This window comes from Suillus subaureus (assembly GCF_016647635.1).
Source record: "Suillus subaureus strain MN1 chromosome Unknown BJ212scaffold_2, whole genome shotgun sequence".
Classification (NCBI taxonomy): domain Eukaryota; kingdom Fungi; phylum Basidiomycota; class Agaricomycetes; order Boletales; family Suillaceae; genus Suillus; species Suillus subaureus.
Genome location: NW_024538558.1, coordinates 713,999 through 732,587, shown reverse-complemented (window position 1 = coordinate 732,587; position 18,589 = coordinate 713,999). Strand labels below are relative to the sequence as shown.

At 47.6% G+C, this 18,589-nt stretch overlaps 8 protein-coding genes and 1 non-coding gene across 9 annotated transcripts; 1 reads left to right on the top strand and 8 right to left on the bottom strand.

The window, feature by feature from the left end:
* Positions 1 to 49: 49 nt before the first annotated feature.
* Positions 50 to 1,461, bottom strand: BJ212DRAFT_1315297 (uncharacterized protein). Its single transcript, XM_041334153.1, has 7 exons — positions 1,380 to 1,461; positions 1,126 to 1,326; positions 998 to 1,065; positions 777 to 946; positions 622 to 723; positions 496 to 568; positions 50 to 437 (listed from the first exon to the last, which is right to left on the bottom strand). Exons 2-7 carry the CDS (start codon positions 1,235 to 1,237, stop codon positions 369 to 371), a joined length of 594 nt encoding a protein of 197 aa, XP_041198894.1. The 5' UTR covers positions 1,238 to 1,326; positions 1,380 to 1,461; the 3' UTR covers positions 50 to 368.
* Positions 1,462 to 1,926: 465 nt separating this feature from the next.
* BJ212DRAFT_288074 (uncharacterized protein) lies at positions 1,927 to 3,879 on the bottom strand. Its single transcript, XM_041342833.1, has 5 exons — positions 3,334 to 3,879; positions 3,159 to 3,281; positions 2,715 to 3,098; positions 2,110 to 2,651; positions 1,927 to 2,053 (listed from the first exon to the last, which is right to left on the bottom strand). Exons 1-4 carry the CDS (start codon positions 3,703 to 3,705, stop codon positions 2,304 to 2,306), a joined length of 1,227 nt encoding a protein of 408 aa, XP_041198893.1. The 5' UTR covers positions 3,706 to 3,879; the 3' UTR covers positions 1,927 to 2,053; positions 2,110 to 2,303.
* Positions 3,875 to 4,921, bottom strand: BJ212DRAFT_1315276 (20S proteasome subunit beta 3). Its single transcript, XM_041334152.1, has 5 exons — positions 4,852 to 4,921; positions 4,676 to 4,795; positions 4,555 to 4,619; positions 4,111 to 4,500; positions 3,875 to 4,057 (listed from the first exon to the last, which is right to left on the bottom strand). The coding sequence occupies exons 1-5, from the start codon at positions 4,852 to 4,854 to the stop codon at positions 4,009 to 4,011; spliced, it is 627 nt and encodes a 208-aa protein (XP_041198892.1). The 5' UTR covers positions 4,855 to 4,921; the 3' UTR covers positions 3,875 to 4,008.
* Positions 4,922 to 5,040: 119 nt separating this feature from the next.
* Positions 5,041 to 6,835, bottom strand: BJ212DRAFT_1315273 (mitochondrial carrier domain-containing protein). The gene is made up of 4 exons (XM_041334151.1): positions 6,526 to 6,835; positions 6,354 to 6,479; positions 6,067 to 6,301; positions 5,041 to 6,011 (listed from the first exon to the last, which is right to left on the bottom strand). The coding sequence occupies exons 1-4, from the start codon at positions 6,733 to 6,735 to the stop codon at positions 5,161 to 5,163; spliced, it is 1,422 nt and encodes a 473-aa protein (XP_041198891.1). The 5' UTR covers positions 6,736 to 6,835; the 3' UTR covers positions 5,041 to 5,160.
* Positions 6,836 to 8,104: 1,269 nt separating this feature from the next.
* On the bottom strand, positions 8,105 to 10,336 carry BJ212DRAFT_287804 (uncharacterized protein). Its single transcript, XM_041342832.1, has 5 exons — positions 9,665 to 10,336; positions 9,560 to 9,613; positions 9,144 to 9,509; positions 9,024 to 9,097; positions 8,105 to 8,973 (listed from the first exon to the last, which is right to left on the bottom strand). The coding sequence occupies exons 1-5, from the start codon at positions 9,953 to 9,955 to the stop codon at positions 8,214 to 8,216; spliced, it is 1,545 nt and encodes a 514-aa protein (XP_041198890.1). The 5' UTR covers positions 9,956 to 10,336; the 3' UTR covers positions 8,105 to 8,213.
* A 1,995-nt stretch (positions 10,337 to 12,331) lies between these two features.
* BJ212DRAFT_t14 lies at positions 12,332 to 12,434 on the bottom strand. The gene has a single exon. It is a non-coding gene; the product is annotated as a tRNA-Met (tRNA).
* A 244-nt stretch (positions 12,435 to 12,678) lies between these two features.
* BJ212DRAFT_1475033 (uncharacterized protein) lies at positions 12,679 to 14,830 on the top strand (the record flags this gene model as incomplete). Its single annotated transcript, XM_041339184.1, has 10 exons — positions 12,679 to 12,850; positions 12,904 to 13,307; positions 13,366 to 13,447; positions 13,497 to 13,526; positions 13,580 to 13,633; positions 13,685 to 13,758; positions 13,815 to 13,873; positions 13,926 to 14,328; positions 14,379 to 14,519; positions 14,573 to 14,830. The coding sequence occupies 10 exons, from the start codon at positions 12,679 to 12,681 to the stop codon at positions 14,828 to 14,830; spliced, it is 1,677 nt and encodes a 558-aa protein (XP_041198889.1).
* A 157-nt stretch (positions 14,831 to 14,987) lies between these two features.
* On the bottom strand, positions 14,988 to 15,557 carry BJ212DRAFT_1475032 (uncharacterized protein; the record flags this gene model as incomplete). The annotated part of the gene is made up of 4 exons (XM_041339183.1): positions 14,988 to 15,143; positions 15,203 to 15,259; positions 15,315 to 15,495; positions 15,547 to 15,557. 4 exons carry the CDS (start codon positions 15,555 to 15,557, stop codon positions 14,988 to 14,990), a joined length of 405 nt encoding a protein of 134 aa, XP_041198888.1.
* A 548-nt stretch (positions 15,558 to 16,105) lies between these two features.
* Positions 16,106 to 17,729, bottom strand: BJ212DRAFT_1259709 (uncharacterized protein; the record flags this gene model as incomplete). Its single annotated transcript, XM_041330047.1, has 7 exons — positions 16,106 to 16,200; positions 16,254 to 16,340; positions 16,390 to 16,456; positions 16,509 to 16,992; positions 17,049 to 17,117; positions 17,172 to 17,323; positions 17,376 to 17,729. The coding sequence occupies 7 exons, from the start codon at positions 17,727 to 17,729 to the stop codon at positions 16,106 to 16,108; spliced, it is 1,308 nt and encodes a 435-aa protein (XP_041198887.1).
* Between the last annotated feature and the right edge of the window lie 860 nt (positions 17,730 to 18,589).

The following is an 18,589-nucleotide window of genomic DNA, read 5'->3' as shown; positions in this document are numbered from 1 at the left end:
TTATAGAAGGATTAATAATACGCGCCTCTTCGTTTTCGGCAAGAATTAAGTAAGCATGTCCGTGTCCCGGACACCTGACGGCGGCCAAAAAGTCTCATGCTGTGCAAGAAACGATCATCGCGCTCTCCATTCCAAAGCGATAGTGGATAGCGACTCATACATAAACAACTACGCAGAATAGATGAAGAGGTATCGAAGGTAATACAGTTGGAATGGCAAGTATATAGTCCTTAGTATGGTGGAGTATATAAATAGAACATGACCGGCGCAAGATAAGAGATCAGAAGCCTGAGGCTTTGTTCGTATTCGATGAGCAGCATCCTCGAAGTAGACGGAGCGGAATGTCATCCGCTCGGCTACACACGCCCTCACTTCAAAGGGCTGTAAGAGAGCGGGAGTAGGATGAACGAATCCATGTGCGTCGCAAGCTGAGAAGTCTCGGTTCGATATGTTATGGTAAGTACACAAATGTCACGGAAAGGTCGTTCCACATACCTTAGACACAGTCTCCGCCCAACCGTCAATCTGCCATGCTTTCTCACGTAACTCTTTCCTTGCCTCGAGACTCCTGTTCGCAGAACATTAGCTCCACCAACGTGAAGTATCTATTGGTGAACGAACGGGTATTGCCACATGTGGTTCACTTGGTGTAATCTTCCAACTTGCGAGAACCAAGCTCCGACGGGCGCGACGAACTTGCGACGAGCTTCAATGCCTCTCCGCCTGCACGAGCTTCTGTAAGAACCGCATGACTTCCAGAAACAGTTGAAACGAACCATGCATTCTCCCACTCAAGTAGTGTTCCTGGTTTTAACTGGTAGTTCCGAAGTTCGAAGATGCCGCCTTGGGCATGGGGCGGTGCAGTAGGGAAGAAAGCAAACTCTTGCGTGAGTTGAGATGACCGTGAGGTAACGTAAGGTAGGAGCGCCTTGTACGCTTTAGCGTGCTAACAAACACCCAATGAGTCGATAGACACTCGAGATTAGCAAACTCGTACGTCTGACGTTCTTATAAGTTCAGTGGTCTTGTCAAAGCCGGCGTAATTCTCGTATTCAAGTATGTGAACTTGACGTCGCGCGCAACAACATCAAGACAATAAGACTGTGATGTAATTGATAAACATACCAAAAGTGTCCTGCTGCCCCACTATGGTTTCCCAACTTCCAGTCAGCTTGACATGTAACTCTGGAGCATCCTTTATTCCAGCATAGTACTTCTCCCTGAACAAGTCAACCATTTCTCAAAAAGCGCCTTTTGAATTATTTGAATTATTTTCTTACGCTGCAGCTTTATACTCGTCAATCGCCCCGGGCTGAACTTGATGAACTTTAGGATGCAAGTTGTTAGACAAATTCTAACAGCTCGTGTTTGCTTCTCACCCTCGAAGCCGTGAACATATTTCCCCCTAGCAACTATCCTTGAGTGCTGTTGAACCTCAATATCTCCTGCTTTCTTCGCTTCTGGCGATCCGTGGAGGATACTCTGAAAACACTCCATTAGGATAACTGTCGCAATGTTGCATGTGCGCTACCTGGACGGATATCGTTCTGCGCGCTCCAGAAAGCGCGACTTTAGAAACAGATCTCTTTGCGAAGGATGGCAACATGATAAAAGCTAGATAAAAGTGCAGTGAGAATGGTCGCAGCAAGGTTCAAAAAGCGGTACAGGTGACGAAGTACTACGTAAGGATATAAGCACTTGATATAAGCGACCCCTGAGTTTCAATCAACTACAATTGGCAAAAATTCGTTCTACTTCCGCTGGAACAGCCTCAATTGGCAAGGTCCAATGCGAATTGATTGTGCAATATGAACATACACATTGCGATATTAGATATAGAACTAGTATATCATGCTAACCACCGTATCCAAAATTCATAGATCATCCAGTGAGGGGAAGACGGTATATCAACCTGCAGAGTCACTCGGAAGAACCGATGGTCTGTCTCCTGCGACTGCACGCTACATTCCTGCAATTTGCGAGGTGCAGACCTAAGGCCACGAGGCCCGGTCAATCCGGTTTCTTCGCATACCAACGCATGCGTGGAGACAACCTTAATGCACCATGTTAGCACAATGAAACCAAGCTGACCGAAGCACATAGATTTACCCAGTTGACAGCATCCGCAGAGGATTCGAACAGAGCTTGGTGCAAAATGTCCACCGTTTCCCTTGTGACTAGTAGCGTTATTTCAAATGTGGAGCTTGCTGAGCCCATGCGTGACAGCATGTCCAGGCTTACGAAGTCACCCTGCCGCGCCGCTTACAAAAGAAGTCAATCGCCGCATTTCGACTCATTGCCCATCAACGTACGAAATGGACTGCGGAATGCAGTGTCCGGGCGGCCGTCGACAGCCTGAGAAGGAGGAACCGCAAGTAATGGTCCACAGCATCCTGACCCAAAGACTGGATTCCGCGTAATTCCTGCATAAATATGTCATCAGCCGAGTGACTTCCAGCCTTCGAGGTTGTTGGTAGTAAAGGGATGTTCGTCTGCAGCAAACAAGAAGCGCCAAGGCATGGCGCTTGAAATATTGGATGTTCAGCAGGGATTACCCCATCAACTTCGATGAACGGTAGTCTCAATTTACGAGACATATCTGAAGCTCTGAATGTGCTCAAGAGAGTGTCCAGGTATCGACAAGCATTAATCTGTGTTTCCATAGTTAGTGTGACTTCACAACTTGCGTAGCGATGCCAAGAAATTTGACTCACAATATGCATTTTATTACGTTCATTACCTTCCATTCCGACTGTGAATGGTTGACCACCTCCTAGCTCGATACCTTGGTCGAACCAAACTTCAGGAATCTGATTATTCAGGATCGTAAAGTAGTTGTCTGCCATCTTCATTTCATCCTCAGATGCATTCAGACGATGTAAGAGCGCCAAGAAGTCCACAGCCCCAGTCCGAGGCAGAATTGTGCCATGTCCAAGCCACGCGGACGAAGTATGCACACCGTCAGACGTAACCACCGTACGTAGTTGAGTAGATAGAACCTCGTGTGGAGGCAGAAGATGTATTGAGTGGTCAGGAGTTCCGAGAGCCCGAGCATGCAGAGTGCGAATAACCTCAGGCATAATAAGGTAGTCGTCATCCTGTAAATTCAGAAATTCTATTTCAGAACATGAACCTGAAAGAGAACTTTGTCTACCGACCTGCAGGAAGCAGAAACGAGTAGTAGCCTGTTCGCACGCAATGTATCGAGCTTGAAAGTAGGCGTTATGAGGCGAATTGTATATCCTCAACTTTTCGGAAGGGCAACCTGTCTTCACGAACTTCTGTGATAGAAAGAATGGTGTATGAGATGGCGTCCGCAGATTCTCCACTCACCTGGTATGAGATTTCCCTTGGATTATTGTTCCATACCACAATCTCCGCTACGACATCCTCCAGCCATGGGCCACAAAGAAGACCGACGATCCGGACAACATTGGGGAGCCGTGACCAGTTCAAGACGACTGCTGTCACGTCAGGATAGGATTGAGACGCTGAAACCAAGCTAACTCTTTGAACATTTGAAGATCTATTTGCCCCCACCAGGAAGCTCGCCGCAAGGGGACGACTAGGGCTAGCGAGGTTGTCCCAAGGAGTCTGGCCTAAGTCAGCTAGCACATGAATGCGTCGACGCGAGAGCAAATAAACGCAGGGCAGCACAGCACAAGCGACGAGGAGACAACGAAAGACGATCGTTCTACGAACCATCGACCCCAATTGCCACGAAGATGTTGTTTGCAGACACACGTAAATATATATAGATTAGCGTCATGACCGAGGCTCGAAGTCGTAAGGCTTCGGTTGCCTGTTCTGTGGGATGAGCCATTAATCCGGTCTAGGCGCGTCTTCACCCAAATCATATCTGTTTCACTCGAACTGAGACCAAAAATCAAAATACAGACTTGAAAGCTCCAAACACCGCCGACTGTGGCGATACACTAGTATAATTAGCTCTGCAGGCAGAACATACGTTTGACTCAGGTTATATGCATTGCGGAGTGATATTACAATCTAGTCCATTCTACCTTTCAATGTACGCGTAATGATCTTATCCTTGGTACTGTGAAGTAGAAATGAAGTCAATGACAGAAAGCTGGAGCAGGAGGAACTCACATGACATGGACAATTGCTCCCCAACCAGAGTATGCATCTCTATCAACAGCATTCAAAAGCGTCTGCGAGATGGTTTCGAACAGATCTTCCGCTTCCAAATCTGGTTCCCAGAGGCCCTCCGCCACACCAAACAATTTTGCGCTCGCTGTACCAGCTACCACAAAGTCTTTCGCGAAGTTTAGACATCCTATGAGGTCTGTGGCTGCGATGAAGGGCTTGAAGCCTCCAGAAGGCGTTTTTGATAGGCCAGCCATGACTGGTTCGACAAAGTAAGGGCCAAACCGATGCTGATAGAGCGTCGAGGAAACCAGGTGGGCAAACGTCTCTGGTTCTATTTCTCTCTCTTCCTTGATGGTATACATATTCACCCGATAGCGGAAGCGCTCCCGACTATATGCCACTACGTTAGGCAGCGAGTGATAAAACCGACAATAGTCAACTCACAGTGTCGTCACGTCAGTGGCCAATCCAGGCAGGCCAACATATACCCGATCAGTTACAGGAAATATCTGAGCAATCACGTTTAGCAGGATGAGGGGTACCACAATGAAGGCAAAAGTCATACTCTCTGGAAATTTGAGGATATTCCCAATGCTTGACTTCCCAACCGCAAATCAGAAGCAATGGCGACGCAGTCTTTTCCTACCATGGCTATAACGGAACCACCGTTGTATTCCATGATCGACTACAGACAGTGTGAATCAGCACAGTAGAATATGTTAGCTCAGATAATGGGCTGACCATATTTGCTGGCTCTGGTTGGTGATTCTGTTATTTAGTATGAGAGAGACTTGAGAGAGGCAGTACTTTCACTGGCGCGGCCAGTGACGCGTCGCTCATTTGGTGTTACATGCCTTTCCTAATTTGGCGTGATAATTCACCCCAACCACTGACAAGGTTCATGCAGGCTTCAGCTAACATTGATAGCATCGAAAGTGGATACCTAATTTGTTGACCTTAGAACTTATCATTTAATTACAGAGAGCTACATGTTGAGGAGAGTTATAACTGCTGCGCGGGAACGAGAGAATCATGTAGAGTAAAGTCTGCCTAGAGTTCTGCCCAACCCCCGTCCACCTCTTGTTGACCTCCGAAAGTAGTCAACAGCAATACGATAATGCTAACCCCGAGACGCATCCTCATTCCCCGGTATAGTTGTCCGATACCCGTGTTTCTTAGCCATCTGGATTCGTCTTGCTCCTCCACAAACAGGTCATTAGAATCATTTTCCTCCGCGCGTTCCACCTGCCGTCTTCTCGCTTTTGATCTTCGCTTGATAGGAAGATCTGACCTCTCCTCAGTCACAATGTGCCACAGCGCATCCACGACGCCATTATATGGTACAGGACGTGTCTCAACACACGTACGCAACGCTTTCGCCGTGCCCCGGGTTTGTACTTGTAACCTTCTGCGCACGGTCTCGATAGGCAATGTGATGAGAAGACTTGTGACGGATCCTAGCACTTGAGCAAAAGCCCATGCAATAGGACTGGTATCTGGAGCGACGTGTGGACCGAAACCCAGTCGAGGAGCGATAAGCGTAGGCATGAGGATGTGCAATAAAGGACGGAGACCATTGTCCAGAATAGTAGGGATAAGGAGTTGTGGATGAAAATAAATGCTTCTGATACCGCCCTCTTGAACTATTATCTGCCTCAGTGCATCGAATGGCCCAGTGTACGTCCGGTGGCGTTGCATCGTTGATTGGGCAATTAAGCGTGTCCGAACGAGGTCCAGAGGCGAGAGTAGAAAGCCAGTGATGACATGCGATGCTACCGGCAAAAGAAGTGGCGGGCGATATAGCCCAGCCGCCGACGACAAGAATACAGAGTGCATAATACTGTCGACGAGCGGTTGAACATTACTAAAAAGCACATCGTGAATGCAGGATGTAAATAGCCCTGTGCATGATAACTGAGGTTAGATACAGGACACCACCAGAGGATAGCGATTTACCTTTCCACAGCGAAAGCCAACCTTCTCCACGGAAGGCAGCGACACGTTTCACCATATCCCAGGTGCCATTCATACTACCCACAGCAATGATATATTCGGGGCGTGTTCCGTCTTCCAGCACAGACGTCCTGATTACATAACCCTGATCGTCAACGGGCTTTGGTGCGGGGTACTTTATGTGTGAAGCAGCGGGGTCCGCGAAGTAGGAATCGTCCTCGTTCGTAGAGTCACTAAACTAAGATGAAACTTACAATGGTATAAATTACACATTCTAGATGCCCACCTACCGTTTCTTCCTCTTCCTCCTCCTCGTGTACCTGACTGGATGGAGCCGGAGCATCCTTAGGAATCCACTGAATCTGAAGAAGTAGTTTGCCTACTTCCAGTGGCATCACAAGTGCTGTACTTGTGTACTGGAGCAATGCTGAAGCGACTAAAGAGCGCAGGTAGCAGGGACACATTAAGGCTAGAAGGTTCGCTGAGGTCTAGTGAAGGAGATAAATCAAAAATTGAGTTATGCGCGGGACGAGTAGTCCATTGGTAGCTGGTCATTGCAGAAGTTACAGGCGCGGGTGCGGTTGCGTTCTGCACAGGAGGTGGAGGAGGAACGAATGCCCATGCGGACGAGGGAGGGTTGTAGAGATCACGAAGGGACGGGTTTGAGCTCATTAATGATCATGCAATGCCACCTCCGAAATGGGAGAGTCGAAGGAAATCGGTTGCACTTGGCGGGGAGTTGCTAGTCTATGAGATGGCGAGAACACTTCACTTGACGAGCTTCTAAAACCCGCCGAATGCCACGTGATCATCCTAATCATGTAGTGGCGGTGCAGTTCGGCTCGGGAAACGCTTGAACGTTCTTGAAAATTCAGAACGTTTGAACACTCAACAACTTATGCAATTATGGCTCAACGACGCAGACCCATCATTTGTACCTATACTAAACCTCCAGCGAAGCGGACACCGATACTCATTCACGATCTACCAGCTACTTGAGGTAGTACGAGCCCTTGGCACCCAAATAAGCATGCAACTGATATCCTTTGGCTGCCGCCGCGGCAGTCACTATTAATTTCGGTCACTGATAAGTCTGGTCTGTCCCATACGTTGGTGATAGCTGTCAATGATATTATCAGCACTGGAAGTGTCAAGGCGGGTGACGCCGTCTTCCTGGATCAGACTCCAGTGGAATTTTCAGTCAACTGTTCCTGAGGAACATGCAGCGAAAACAGTATTTGAGTTCCTGGTTTGCATTTCTTATGGGTACTTACCTTTACAAGTTTGATGAGTCGTGACAGCTGGGGCTTTTTAATGTGTTGCTTTCGCTCCCAAACGAGTGAAACGCGCGGCCTTCAAAAGGGTATGGTCGGCGTGTCCAAAACTGATACGTTCCAAAACCTTGTACCTTTATTTTTGCGATAGCTCACTAGGACAGCGCAGCAACCTCCCACCCCATTCGAACCACAGCTCCTTGTATTATAGTGAGCTCGAGGATATCACTCGCGCGATGTAATCATCCGAGCAAAATTTGCAGTCTTAATACTATCATGCAACGAAACTACCAAGTATGCTTGATGACTTATTGTTCTTGTGGGCTATGCTAATACAGTTTACGCATAAGCCATACTTCACTGCGGAGTGGGTGAGGTCTCCTGATGTCTACTGCAGTTCTCACCGGTTCTGACGGTCCGCCAAACTGTTCGTATCATATCGATGCATGGACAATCCTCCTGCGGATTGGTGGTCGAGCCACCGTTCAGTTCGAGCTTATCTCACAACCGAGTCCATCAAGGTCGTTGATGACTGCTCCGTCCTTGAAGCTGCACCTCTGACTGTGGACGCTTCCAGGGACTTGGTGTTATCACTCGTCTGCTATGACAGAGGGGAGCATGATTATGGCGCGGTGACCAGCTGGACTTTGTTTTATTGACGTCAAGATTTCCTCGCTCGGGAGGATTCGCACTGCGTCACAGTTGCTTTTGCTCCATATTTCTTCCAATGTGAGGTATGGTTGGCCGTAATAACTCTTTGAGTGTGGCATATGTATAAGTATTGGACGGTAAGTATTCGACTATATAGTGAATATATCAATCCCGAGAGTTTTCCGAGAGTAAAGTATCGATCGACCTCGAGTAGTTGCAGACTTCTCAAGTTCGAGATAACACGGTCCGATGACTAGAACTCGGAGTTGCTGCTCCAACTGATTTTGCGGAAATGCGAGCACTCTTCCTCTCGCCCAGCGAGGCTGAACCCAAGCGTGATTTCATTCCGTCCTCCGCGTCAGGAAACTCATCTCCGTCACTGCCGGGCGGTGTGACTTGCAACTTCTCATCACTATCACTTTCAGATGACACCTCTTTCCGATGTGTGCCCCCTTTCACCCTTTTTGCAGAGGGTTTTTTGGCTCCCGAGCTCCCTTTCTTCCTTTTCTGTGTTGTGCGCAGCTTCGGATGCGCTTGATAATGCAAGAACTGGTCGAACCAATCCGTACGAAATCCAACACATTTCATGACGGTGAAGCCGATTACGAGTCTTCCATCACTGAGTGCCTCCCGAAGACCGTGTGCCGTATGCTCGACGAGGCGAATTTCGCCCCCCTTGTCTACAAGTTCGGCATTCGTGCGTTCGACCCAGTTCTTTCCCCATTGAGACTTCAGAGTTCCCTCCACCCAAGTCCGCACAACCAGAGGAGGGAGCAGGTGAAGTTGGTGAGGTGTGATCTCACCTGACCGAAAGGTCTCGTAAGAACCAAAATACACCCATTCATTTGGTTTGCCGGATATGACAACGTCGACTGATCCAGTAATGAGCGTGTCATCTTCGAAACGCCTCACCCTGGTAAATACCACACCGTGCTCTCCTGGAACGAGCGGGAGATGTGGATTCCAGGATCGTTTGAGGGCCATGCTATGATACTCGCTTTAGTAGCGGTAAGTAGGTAGACTCGGGATACGCACTATGGGTACCTATTCAATTCGCTGGTCGGACCTTGCCAATTGACGAATGTACTTTGCCAATTTCCGCCAAGAGCCTGAAGTGATATTAGGTGTTAACAGACGGGGGAATTCTGAACTCACGTTGCTGATTACAGGACGCCTGAATCCAACGTGAAACCTCCTCTCTACGATAACTGGAGGTCCGAGACGAAGGTGCTCAAGATTCCAGATATCGAACTTCCCGTCCTCGCTCTTGACGAACGTGACATGGACGTTCAGATCAGGTTCATGTTCAAGTTCAGATTTAATAACAACGGCAATTTTCGCGCCTTCCGGCTCTGGTTTGATGGCTGTAAAACTAGATCCAGAAGCGTTGGGGATTTGGGGCTGCAAGGACGCTGTATTTGGAGGGCCGTTTTCGGGTACAGGAAGGTTGGATGCGAGGCTGTCGGACATGTCTTGGTCAATGTCCTGATGCCACGTAGCTTCGACGGCAGTCCCATTTGGCTGCCCGCAAAAGTCACTATCAAAGCCAAAGTGAAAAAATGCTCGCGTACAGCATCCGACTTCAAGCTATTCAACTTAATCATATTGAAATTAAGATTTTTGACCTTTTGAAGACATGATGTAAGTACTATTTCAGCGAGTGGCTATACACGAACCGTTTCGTCATCGAGCTGCCGCAAGATATTCTTCAACTCGTCTTGAAGGCCTGTGATCTCGGCATTTTGAATGTCTCGTTCGTTCTTGAACTGCTTGTTTTCCTTGCGGAGTTTATTTAACTCCATGCCCTGTTCCGCGACGAGCTTGCTTTGGGTTGCAAGCTTTGCCTTGAGGGTAGCTACCTTGGAATTGCGGTGCAATGTTTCTGTGGACTCCTTCTTCACTGGGCGAACATTTTTGCCATTAGCGTCGGTGTCTGAATCACTGGGTTCGATTATCTCATTTTGCATTTTGGTGGTTGCTGATATCCGAGCCAATCTAAAACACCCAGGTTTCCGAGATCGAGGAGGTTGTGACGCAGAGGCAGAACTGGACGAGGGCTGGAGCAAAAGAGACGGAAATAATGCAAGTTCAGGACAAACTAGTATTTAGCAGGGTTCAAAACTGTCTCACCGGTATGGTAGGCCTTGAAAGTGGTAAGAAACATCAAATTCCAATGGCAAGGGATTGCGAGACCCTACCGGAGGCAATAGTACCAGACTGACACTACGATCAAACTACGTTTACCTCCTTCAGTGTTCACGCGCACACGCTTCATACATTCATTACAATAAGAGGTCTTTTCAATTTTTGTTGCGCCAGTACCGATACGTTTATGATGAAAGGGTTTTTATACGTATGGTCAAATGGCGAAGGACACGAGTTTTTGAGGTAGTGGTCCACAAACTAACCAGCGCAGACCATCCCCGTACCATGGCGACCCGCCTGGAGCATAACTCAACATGGCATTTAGCACATGCGGCTATGGCAGTCAGACGCACCATGAATATCTCCCAGCTGTCTTTGGGATCATGTCAGTCAAAAAGATCATATGTCAGAAACGGAATGACACTTATCACAAATGGCTAGGCGCCAGACGTTCAAATACTGAAAGGCACTAAAAAAAGGCCAAGTCGAATGAACTCAATGCAGGACGCCTTTGCTCAGACCAACTGCCATGGACTTGACTCCCGCCATCTCGTCGTCCTTCCTGTCCCAAGACGATGTAATCAGCACACGAATCCTGGTGCGAGACATTCCAAGTGAGTCACTTGATATGCGTAAATGGTATCATAAAAACATGTCCAGTCGCGGAGGCACTATCAGTGTTCTCTCCACACTTACTAGCACGACGCAATTGCGATGGTCAGGATGACGTCACAACTGAACTGGCTTGTCGTTGCAACCCAAGTGAATGGGAAGGCCCAGCCGCAAGCAAAGTCCTGGAACCAGATAAGATGGTAAACTTCTGCATAAAAAAGCCATACAGATGAACAAAGAAGATTGATATATCCGGCGTCCCATCGGCGGATACGACCACCACTTGCAGGATGCCCAACGACACCAAGTGTGAAACCAAAAAAATATTTAATTTGTGAGAAGTTCTAACAATTCTTGATTACTCACATGTGAAAAAAATAGCAGCGACGAGAACAGCCGGAAGAGCTGAAGCCTTTGACCCAGAGACAGCCCCGGATGCGATTGGTCGGCCCTTTGAACGTTCTATTCCAGTGTCAGGAGAGACAGTAAGGACTAAACTGAGTACCCACTTTGCGATCGAAGTCTCAGTTAGGCATGTCATTTATGACACATCCCGCACTACACACCAGTGTGCCCAGCAATGCGTAGAACAGGGAATATTCCACAACTTCATTCATGGGAAACACCGCACGATAGGCCGGCGAGAGGAAGCCCCAACCTAGGCATTAGGATCTACGACCAACGAATAAGCACACCCACCCTGCATCTTACCAAAGGGCCAAAAAAATAAGTCACTCCCTACTGGGAAACAATGGAGCCTGGTGAGCTTATCTTGCCCTGGATTGCATGAGGTTATACGGAGGAGAAAACCCTGAGAGGGTGATCAGAAATACCAGCGATGTTGATTTTTGTACTCCTACGCGAGCACTTGTCGCGTCTAGTAAATTTGTAAAGGAAACGGAACTTATAGGGCCATACATGTCAGCATTCTGATACAATGGCTCAGAAGATTGGATAGGACTCAATAGGGGGAGAAGGCTGCACGTTCTCATGTCATCTCGAAGTCCGCCGGATTCCGGTCCTTGATCTGAAAAGGCTTTGAAGGGTATGTTCGAATTGTCATATTTTTGCGAAATCTTCCACGTAAATGATTGTTCGGTGAAAAGCACTCATCTTTGTCTGCTTGTGTGGGACTGTTTTCTACCCATCACGCATCCCGGCATCCGGAAACGATTGTCCAACAGGCTCTTGACCCGGGCACAGCTCCACAGCTCCAGCGTTCTGCCAAGTCCCACCACGCAATTGTCGTCCACTAACAAGAGGGCTTCTCGGACTCATCAGCATCTGGTGCAGGTGCAAGATCGACTGCCATTGCTGAATATAGAACAAAGTCGGGATCACGCCTGACGAACGTGATAGCACCCTGAAGACACTATGACTACAAGCTGATAAGTTGTCTTGGCTGGGTATCGCGCACTTTATGAAGAAATCATTCTTAGAAAAAGATCAGCAAGAAGATTGTGACTTACAGAGAGTTTAGAGTCTAGAGCCTATTAGAGCTGGGTAAGCCTAATTTCAGAATCTGCATGTCACGCGTACGCGGATAATGGCAGCCTCGAGGGTTGCTCGAGCTATCAAAAAGGCAGTGCTCGCTGCAAGGTTCGAACTTGCGACCTCAGGATTACCGAGTATACACTCGTCATACCATGTGTATGAGACCTGCGCTCTAACCAACTGAGCCAAGCGAGCCCATCACAATTAGAGTTAGAATGTGATTATATAATCAAGTGTCTTGTTGTGCTGTGCTTTGACGCTAGTACAGCTTGACAAGACTTTGCCGCTTAGCCTTGATCGTGATTGCACATAACCACCGTCAAGAACACGTTGCTTTGACGAGTCTGTCCTCGCGACTATTCATTGAGCTCAGCCTCGAGCTGGCTTCGTGCCACACGTCTTCCAAAATATCTCCCTTCCATCCTTAGCACTTGCTCGGATGACCAGTCGGAAGAGACAGGCCTCAGATTCTCTACTCCCAGTGCGTTCCGCTAAATACCAACGCACAGAAGAGAACCAGGGAATTTGGCATCGTTGGCGTCAACTCGGAACTGACGCATTCACACTTGGTTACGAAACGGTCCGCCTCGGATACCTGTCCCTCATGCACTGTGAGATTAGTTCTATTGCCAGACACGATCGTTCACTGACAACGTGTTCAAAGCCTCTCAAAAATTAGGTGGATCTCAAGCCGCGTCGCAACAGCCGGAAAAACCTAATCAAACCGGCTCTTTACCCTCACAAGCAACCTACTTAGCTTTGCCACCTTGTCTGTCTATACCAGAAGAGCTCTATAAACCCAAAGATTCGCAACCAGTAGCAGGCCGCTCGCGGCTTTCATCTTCTTTACAATCACGTTCAGAATCTTCGAATGCGCTCAATGGAAACGGAAACTCACCTCCCTCAACCCTTACCGGGCACACCTCAGTCACCCCGGTTCCCTCGACATCGAAGGGGCACGTTCAACACAGCCAGTCGTATGACTTCATAGGAGGTTCCGCGCACGGGAGAGGAGTGGTCGGCGGCATTCGACCTCGGCGGAGTCGAGATCATATATATGCTCGTGTTGTAAGTGTATAAGCAATGCTAACCGGTTCCTATATCTTACTATGGGCCGATGTCGTAGCACAAAGCCAAAGTACAAGAAGATAGGAAAAAGGACCGCGAAGAGCTGGTGCAAGAACTGTTCCATTACAAACGTTCTACTGGTCAGTACGCTAGTACTTTTCTTGATGCTCTATCCCTCACTCTGATTAGGATATACCTCAGATTTTGATTCTTTTAAATGTGCGTCCATCCTGTCTTGTCCAATGTCTACATCTCATTTGCATAAATCTCAGCCTTGATTAATTACCAAGCTCGACTTGAAATTCTTGAACGACATGCACTTTCGCGTGCGTGATTCTTATCACTTCTGTTTTGCACACTTATGACGTTGTGTGTAGCTTCACCATCACTGACAGATCTGCGTGTAAAGCAGTCCTCACCTGGGCACTCCCGTAGGCACTCGTTCTCAGATGTGAGCGTGTGCATACTTTGTTTGCTACTGTGCTAAATCGTGCCAAATTGTGCCAGGATGTTGATCCTGATTTCCTAGAACGTGCACTTAGAAAGGCCAGGAAGTCATTTGAGCTGTATGAGCGTATTTTTTGCATATTGTTCCCTCGCTGAATCGATTTTTCACAGTCCTCCACCTAAACCGTTCTCTCCCTCACATGATCGTCTCCGTTTATCGGCGCGCCACAGAGACGAAGCCATTGAGAAGCGTCTGCGGCCAAAGCTACCCAAGGCCCTGCCTCCTGACGCTGACACACAAGTTAACGCGCTCCTGTGCAAGAAAGGAGTCATTTCCAAAGTTGCCCGAGAATCTGTTAATGATAGAGATCTATCTCGGTTACTGCCCAGTCAGTGGTTGAACGATGAAATTATGAACTTTTATGGTGCGATGATCTTGACGCGCTCGGAGTCCAATCGCGACCCCATCGCAAAGAGAAAGATTCTGGATGTCCACTATTTTAGCACCTTCTTTTGGCCAAAGCTGAAAAATGAGGGCTATGAGCAGGGGCGGCTAGCGAAATGGACAAAGAAGGTTCGTTATTGCCCAGTGAAATCGAAGATGATATCTCATTCCGCATACAGATTGATATATTTTCCAAAGACGTCATCCTTATTCCTATCAACCACAACAATTCTCATTGGACCGGGGCTGCCATCAACTTCCGTCGAAAGCGAATAGAGTCTTATGACAGCATGAATCTTGACCGACATCAAGTCTTCAAGGTACGTTAACTTGCCTTGGTATGCTCAGGAGGGACCTTATGTTATCCGTCAAGGCCCTGCGGAGTTATCTGGACTCAGAACATAGAAACAAGCGAAAGAAACCTTTTGACTTCACTGGGTGGCAGAATCACAATCCTGAGGATACACCACAACAGGAGAATGGTTATGACTGTGGTGTATTCACGTGCCAGTTCTTGGAATCCTTGTCTAGAGGGCAGGAAGAATTCCAGTTCTCGCAACGGGACATGGCCTACTTGCGACGGCGGATGATTTGGGAAATTGGCCATGCCAAGTTCCTGGATGGCCCATAACAATGAGCCTCCACGCATTGCCCTTTTTACACGGTTTTATGATACTCTGTATAAGCATTTACTGTGGATACGGAAATGGCTTGGCTTGAATGACGAGAGGCGCACTGAGGAAGCAATTGATCCAAAGATACCGATAAACGTCCGTAGTGGGTGATTGTTATCGCCGAAACCACCATACAATGATGAAGAACCAGAACACAAGTACGAGAAATAGAATGTACCATAGCCATCGACAGCCCTGCCGCTGTGCCATGTTGTTCATCCGATGGAACGTGCCAGCTAGGATGCCCGAGGTTTCCGCAAATGCGTCATTCTGCGGAGCACATGATAAGTAGGGAGCAGTTGATGAGTAGTACGACAGCATGCGCGTACCATCTGACTGAGTTGCACAGTCGACTCTCGGACCTCGTTTCCGATGCCAACGGTGATCTATGTTTGAAAATGATGAGTTTGATGGGCGGGCGAGACGGGAAGCACCACTTACATCCTTGAGCAGCTTCACCTTGGCTGCCAGGCCTTCCAACGCCTCATCATTCTGACCTTCCAGGTCATCCACGTAGCGGTGGCCAGAGGGCTCTGGGTACGGTGACGAGCGTCCCGATGCTGGAGGCGTCACACCCAGGAGAGCTGAACGGTCTCGTAGCGCTGCATTTGTTGCTCTGTATCTGAAGCATCAATTAATGAAAAGTGCAATTTAACTCCTGGGAGTACCTCACCTTTGAGACATATGGTGGTGTGTATAAGACCAGCCGCAGCTCCACGCTTCCCGACCAACGGGTGAATTCGAAAGGGAATAACAGTATTATTACAAGCCCTTTGACTCAACACAGCCGAGTCTGAAGGCGGCGATGTATATACGCGGATCCAATTGACAAAAGTGGAGGACACCTTCCACGTCACACCCACCTTCATTCAGCTTGTGGTATATAAATCCGTATCTATCTATTATAATATCATCGATACATAAAAATATCCACAAAGCACAGGTAACTCCGAGGAAGGGTAAGAAAAACGAATACCAGAAGAAACACATAGCCTCCAGATCCAGATTGGAGAGCGATGCGTGTTACTGGCATGCGTGTAAATATATCCGTGAATATTTATACTTATAAATCAAGAAACTAAAGAACGCGAAACATGGCAATGCGAAGATGGATATCTCAATGCAAATGTGATCTTGGTTGGGGCAAGGTGATGCTGATGTGTCAAATCGGAAGAGTCGCGAATAGCGCTATAGAATACAAGCAAGTCCATGGCTGCGACGTACGCGCGCTTTCATTCGATACTCATTCGGTTTGGGTTCGTGCTCATCGGTCCTCGGTTCAAGTGTTGAGAGCCACGTCCCTGCGTGTGGGTTTTACTTCTTGCAACTATCACACAGACATCAGTCAAAGAAGTCATGAAGGAAAACAAAAACACTAACTCGATGCCTTTAGTCCTCGACCGAAATTGCGCATCACCAAGACAGAAAAGATCATCGTGATGACGAGAAGGACGATTGCAATTGCAGCTACCATTATCGTGAACTGCTAGAAATATATACACATCAAAGGACTTACAAAACGTGGAAAGTGATTTCCAGTACAAGGCATATTGCGTATCCCTGTACTGAAGAACCCGGAAAAGCTGAAATGTCATGAGTAAGCGAGCTCTGCGCGGCAAGTTTTCTAGAGCTCACTTTGTATGTAAAATAGACCAGGGCGCTCGTACTTCCAAACATAAACGTTCCCATCATCCACTTATTCTCATGACGCGCAGCAAGGTGGCCTTCGATGAGGAGGAGAATTGATAACGGGAGAGCAGCCCAGGTGACATAGTACTCCCAATCGTTCTTCTGGAGAACCAACCATATGAACTGCACGGAGAAGCCAACCCAAAAGAAGATGTCGAACTTGACAAGACATTCGAAGATCTGATATGTGGCATACATTTTCTTGATGCGGCGGTCGGCACCTAGAAATTTGTACACCTTCCAGCCGAACTCGTTATAGATTTTCCAGCCGAGACCGATGTATGCTATCTCCGCAGTGGATATGACGGCAGGTATGATGTCAGCGAGAACATTCACTGGTACATGCAGAATCCCGGCAGAATTGGTTGATGAGTTCTTGATTTCGCTGATTTCAATGACAGCGTATAACAGGAAAAGAAGATTGAATATGCTGTAAGCCAAGTGTCAGAAATATGCTATTGAAGATAAGAAACAAGATGTGCTCACATGAGAGACAAAAATTGCAGGGTATTGCGTGCATACACCGCATCGACCGCCATGACAAGTTGGAAGATGCTGAATTGTAAAATCGTGTCAAATCAAGACGTTGAAAGATGTTCGAACACGTACTGGGCAAGTGCAAAAACGCTGAGATACACTGCCAGTTTTCCCGAATCATCCTGCAATCGAACAAGCAAGTCGCCCTCTATGGCCAGATCCACTGCGGTTTCGATCACCACAGTTAGGACAAACAGGCGACATGCCCAGGAGTCGGGAAGAACCTAAATAAATTTCAGTAAAAACAACCGGTATCTGTGAAACAGTAGTGCTGACTTTTGCCCAACAACTCCTGGTGTCAATCGGCTTCTCCTGCTTCAGCGTTGGGGGATAGTCATGATTCGAAGGGTCTAGTTCAGGATCCTCCTCTGCAACTTTATCAACCGTATATGATCCTTTCTGATCCGTAGAAAAAGAGCGGTCTCGTGAATCAGAATCGTCCAATAAGTCAGTCGAAACAGCAAAAGTCTGATGCCGTGAAGTTCTCGAGTACGGCTCCGCATATTGGTCAATGAGGTCGCTGAGGTCATCGTTATACGACTTGAAGTCGTCTGAAGGGGATGGATCGGGGTGTTGTGCGGATAGGTAGTCTGTTGAGTGATCCCCGTAGGTTGTGAACGGGCGTGTCATTATTGGGAGATGAAAAGAGAGTTAGTTGAATGAATTGTGAATGTTTCGGGTCGTCCTGCGAATGTAGAAAAGAGTGTGAGATAACAACTTGGGCGCGAATCGTGGCAGTACTTGTCGCAACTAGTTGTGGAAGAATAATCACTACCACCGCTTTTGTGTTTGCCGCACTGTTCTAACCGTGCGAATAATTTCCCTCAAGCGCCCAACCTTCTTCCAACGACCACAACGTACACGATGATAATAAGCAAGTACTTTCAAGACACGGCGTTACGAATGATAAAATCATCTGATCGGCATAAAAGTGGGATGCAGGAGCTCTGTGATGAATAGCATGCCGGAATCATGAAACTCGCAGTTAACAGTATTAATTACATAGCTTCGCAAAAATAATTGTCCAGACGCAGATATAGATAGGTTAGTTGGGAGTAAATAGTCTCCTAGACTTGTCCTAGACCTATCCAAGGAAGATGGTCGTTCGTTGCAGGTTCGTCGCATTGAGGGTCGGGGGAGACTTTGATACCAAAACAGACTGTCGTTTGACCTGCCGATTTCTGTTGTTCCTCCCCATTGGATACTTGTTCGGAACGCCGCAAGGGTACCTATCAAACAAACAATGTGGGCAGACTCACGTGTCTCGAATTACACATGCACAGAGGTGGAGCCATCGAGCTTCCCCCCTTAAATGAAGTAAATGTGACGCGCTCCTGGTTTGACGGATACTTTTGAGCAACAGTATTCCTCGAACCTTGAAAGGAGTTACCTATCATGTTCCGTGTCGCTACAATAATCAATGATAGTGTGGTTCACCTCAGTGGATGAGGAATTCGTTCGGGAAAGATCCTGATAACATGCAAAGAGTT